Source organism: Volvox carteri (genome assembly GCF_000143455.1).
Source record: "Volvox carteri f. nagariensis unplaced genomic scaffold VOLCAscaffold_10, whole genome shotgun sequence".
NCBI classification, from domain to species: domain Eukaryota; kingdom Viridiplantae; phylum Chlorophyta; class Chlorophyceae; order Chlamydomonadales; family Volvocaceae; genus Volvox; species Volvox carteri.
Genome location: NW_003307553.1, coordinates 1,959,101 through 1,962,366, shown reverse-complemented (window position 1 = coordinate 1,962,366; position 3,266 = coordinate 1,959,101). Strand labels below are relative to the sequence as shown.

The 3,266-nt window shown below is 53.6% G+C and overlaps 1 protein-coding gene across 1 annotated transcript in view; it reads left to right on the top strand.

Annotated features, from left to right (window-relative positions):
• The window catches only part of VOLCADRAFT_88946 (uncharacterized protein), a gene marked incomplete at both ends in the record, with an annotated part of 3,430 nt that extends 1,919 nt beyond the window's left edge, over nucleotides 1–1,511 (top strand). The window contains 2 exons of the mRNA XM_002948594.1: nucleotides 533–588; nucleotides 1,390–1,511. Coding sequence (XP_002948640.1) covers nucleotides 533–588; nucleotides 1,390–1,511 — 178 coding nt within the window. The remainder of the gene's footprint in view (nucleotides 1–532; nucleotides 589–1,389) is intronic.
• Nucleotides 1,512–3,266: the final 1,755 nt, after the last annotated feature.

The window sequence follows — 3,266 nt, the reverse complement described above, 5'->3', positions numbered from 1 at the left end:
CAAAGAACAATGCTGACCAGGATGCACAAAAGCCCAAAGCCCAGGTGCAGCGGTGGCAGCAGCAGCAGCAGCCAGGGTGGCGGCAGCAGTGGCGGGCAGCATGGCGGCAGCAGTGGCGCCCAGCGTGGTGGCAGCAGCAGTGAAGGGTGCGGTGTAACAGTGATGGCTAACAAATGCACACCTGTGTGCCTGGCCCCAGTGGCAGGCTGTGGTCAGTACAGGCCGCTGGTTCACACCACCAGCAGGCATGGGTTGTGGGGCCAGGGAGGGCTGTGGGCAACCACACTTGCACCACACCTGCATGTACTCACTCACTCTTTGCACTCACTCTTTGCACCATCTGCAGCAATAAGGCTGTGGCTACTCTGATGAGGGCTTTAAACCCTAAGTTGTTGTCTAGGCAGTGACAGCAACCACTAGGAGCTGGAGTCTATGCAACGCAGGCTCCTCGGCAAAGGATGACCCAGTTGGTGGCACAGGAACCACGCTTAGAATGTACCTAAGGCCTGCAGAATGCCAACCACCACGCCAGGCGCCAGGTGCGCATCAAGGAGATCTTCCCGTCTAGCTGCACGCAGGCGCGCAGCGGTGCGGAACTTAGCTGTCCACAGTAACTGCAAGTCCTCTTCATCTAAATCAGCGGAGTCTAAGCCAGCCTCTGTGACAACAGCGCACATATGCTGCCTCTCATCTGGCGTCATTGAGGGTCTTTCCATTGGCCAGCGGTTAGTAAATATCCATAGTTTATATGGAAAGTTAAGAAATTTCCTTAATTTCATTACCCATTGGGCCCACTGTACACAACTTTTATCGGACATACGGATTGTACGCCATTGCTCACTTTGAAGCTACGTTAGCCCACGATGATGCAACTGGTGAATGATGCAACTGGTGGTACTCCGGCAAACGCGAGGCGTGTTGACCCGACACGAGGTTGACATGGCCATGCTGTACGCGAAGCTGCCTCAAGCGAGCCTCGTCATTCATATGAGTTCCAAGGTACTCATCAGGAGTTCCTTGGAAGGACATTGACGCGGAAATGGCACTCGCCGATTTTGCGTAGCAGGTCTCTGTCGCTTCCAAGCGCCGTGGACTGCACTGGTCAACGTACCAAATATATGCCTATTCAGCTGCGGACCCGAACGGCCCTAAGGAAACCCGGCCGGCCCTAAAGCATGTGCGCTGAAAACGCGCGGCCTGGCAAGGAGCTTGTGGGGACCGCTCTTGCATGATAAACGCTAGTTCGGCGAGTTCAAGTTTCTCCCGGTCTCTCGCTTGCTCTGAGAATGAGTTACAGAGCTAAACTAAACGCACGTCTTGTCGTTGCGAGCAGCGCGCTGGCAAGGAAGCGGTTAGCATCGCTCCAGGGCGGTGTCTCGTCTGGGCCAGGTGTCCGCGTGGGCGTGCCGAACGAAAATTTAGGACCAGCCAATGGAAAGACCCTCATTGCGCCAAACGCCAAACTGGTTCTTGCAGGTTCTGCTTCAGCTGCGTCCACCCCAAACATTTAGTGGACAGCATCCACGGGAATTTTAAGGCTGCAGGTCGCCGTCAGTGTTGCTGCATTTTGCAGCTGCGGCAGCTCCTAAGCTCTGATCTGAATTTAAAGGAGCGTGGGTTATGTATTCAAACCGTGTTGGAGTAAGTCACACGGAGTACCTGGAAGATATTTTGCAAAAGACAAAACAAGACAACATCAAGATGTTACATGTTGTACGGGCCGTACTGGTCAGCAAAACGTCTGTCCCCACAACGGAGGCTGTCGGTCTTACTGTCAACGCGCGAAAGTGTGAGCTGTTGTTTTTTCATCCCGATGGGCAGGTTAGAAGGCAGGTCTATGCTCTCAGCGCATATGACCTGGTCACCATGCGCGTGCTTGAGGAGGGGCTACTGGCCGCTCACGTGCAAAACACGCGCCCGCTGCCTTGGGCTGCAATTCGGACCAAAGTCGGGTTTTGCGAAAAAAATAGTCGTGGCGGCAGCCCAAGTCTCGTTCTGACAATTCATCCGTGTCCTCTCGGAATCACCACCAGCACCACCACAGTATAAAAATGATTACTCATTCAAGTTCTTCGTTCAAGACACATAAGCCCCTTCCTAAGGCCTCGTGGAGTTCATCAGCATGCTTGAAGCGTGTAGAGCAGCTCGTCCATGTTGTGGATTCATGAGGTGGCACTTGAGAAGTCACCAAGCAGCACTTAAGCGTGAACCTGCAAACATGGACACACATCAATACGCCACATACATACATACATACATCGCTTTTGTGGTTCCGCTGGTCTATCCCGGGCTCCTGCAGTGGTGATTGGGCTTGTGTGTGGTCCCTTTTCTTTATATGGCTACTTCTCCACTGGACCAGCCCAGGAAGGGACAGGTAGAGGAGGTCAGTTGTTGTAAGGTGGCTGCAAGACATCTTGTGGTGTCGAGCTCTCTTAGCCTTTCTCTCTTGGAGGGTTTTTATTGGCATGTTAGGTGTATCAGCAGCCCTCCCCTGCCGGGACTGCCCTAACCATATTTTTATTTTCCGTTTTCGTTGGTGGTGTTTTGGGGGGTTGTTTCAGAGAGCCTTTGACTTTGCCCTAGCTGAGACTTGTGGACTCACTCTAGCGGGACCTGAGAGCCCTTCGTGGTGTTTTCACTGCAGCGCCATCCCTGGATGGAGGGGCTGCGGAGTGGCTGCGTAGAGTGTTGGCAGTCTGAGTTGGTGTCGGGAGCACACAAGACTAACCGACTTGTGCTGTGTGCTCCTGACCCTTGCGTTGTGTTTCGGCTTTGGCCCGCGGCTCTCGCAGCCCACAGTGTAATCTAAGTCATACATACATACACACGCGGCCCTACCCTTCATTGCCACTATCTCCATGAACCTGACGGGTCGGGCCTCCAGCTGCTGCCGATACCAGGACTGGACCTCAAGTGCCAGTCTGAGGAGGGTGGGGGGTGGGAGGTCGTCACAGGACAATGACGACGACGATGCTGGTGACGATGAATGGTGATGATGGTGATGGTAATGATGATGATGCTGGTGATGGTGATGATGCTGGTGATGGTAATGGTAATGATGCTGGTGATGATGCTGGTGATGGTGATGCTGGTGATGGTGATGCTGGTGATGGTGATGCTGGTGATGGTGATGCTGGTGGTGGTGATGCTGGTGATGCTGGTGATGCTGGTGATAGTGATGCTGCTGCTGCTGGTAATGGTAATGGTAATGATGCTGGTGATGATGCTGGTGATGGTGATGCTGATGCTGGGAAGCTGGTGATGCT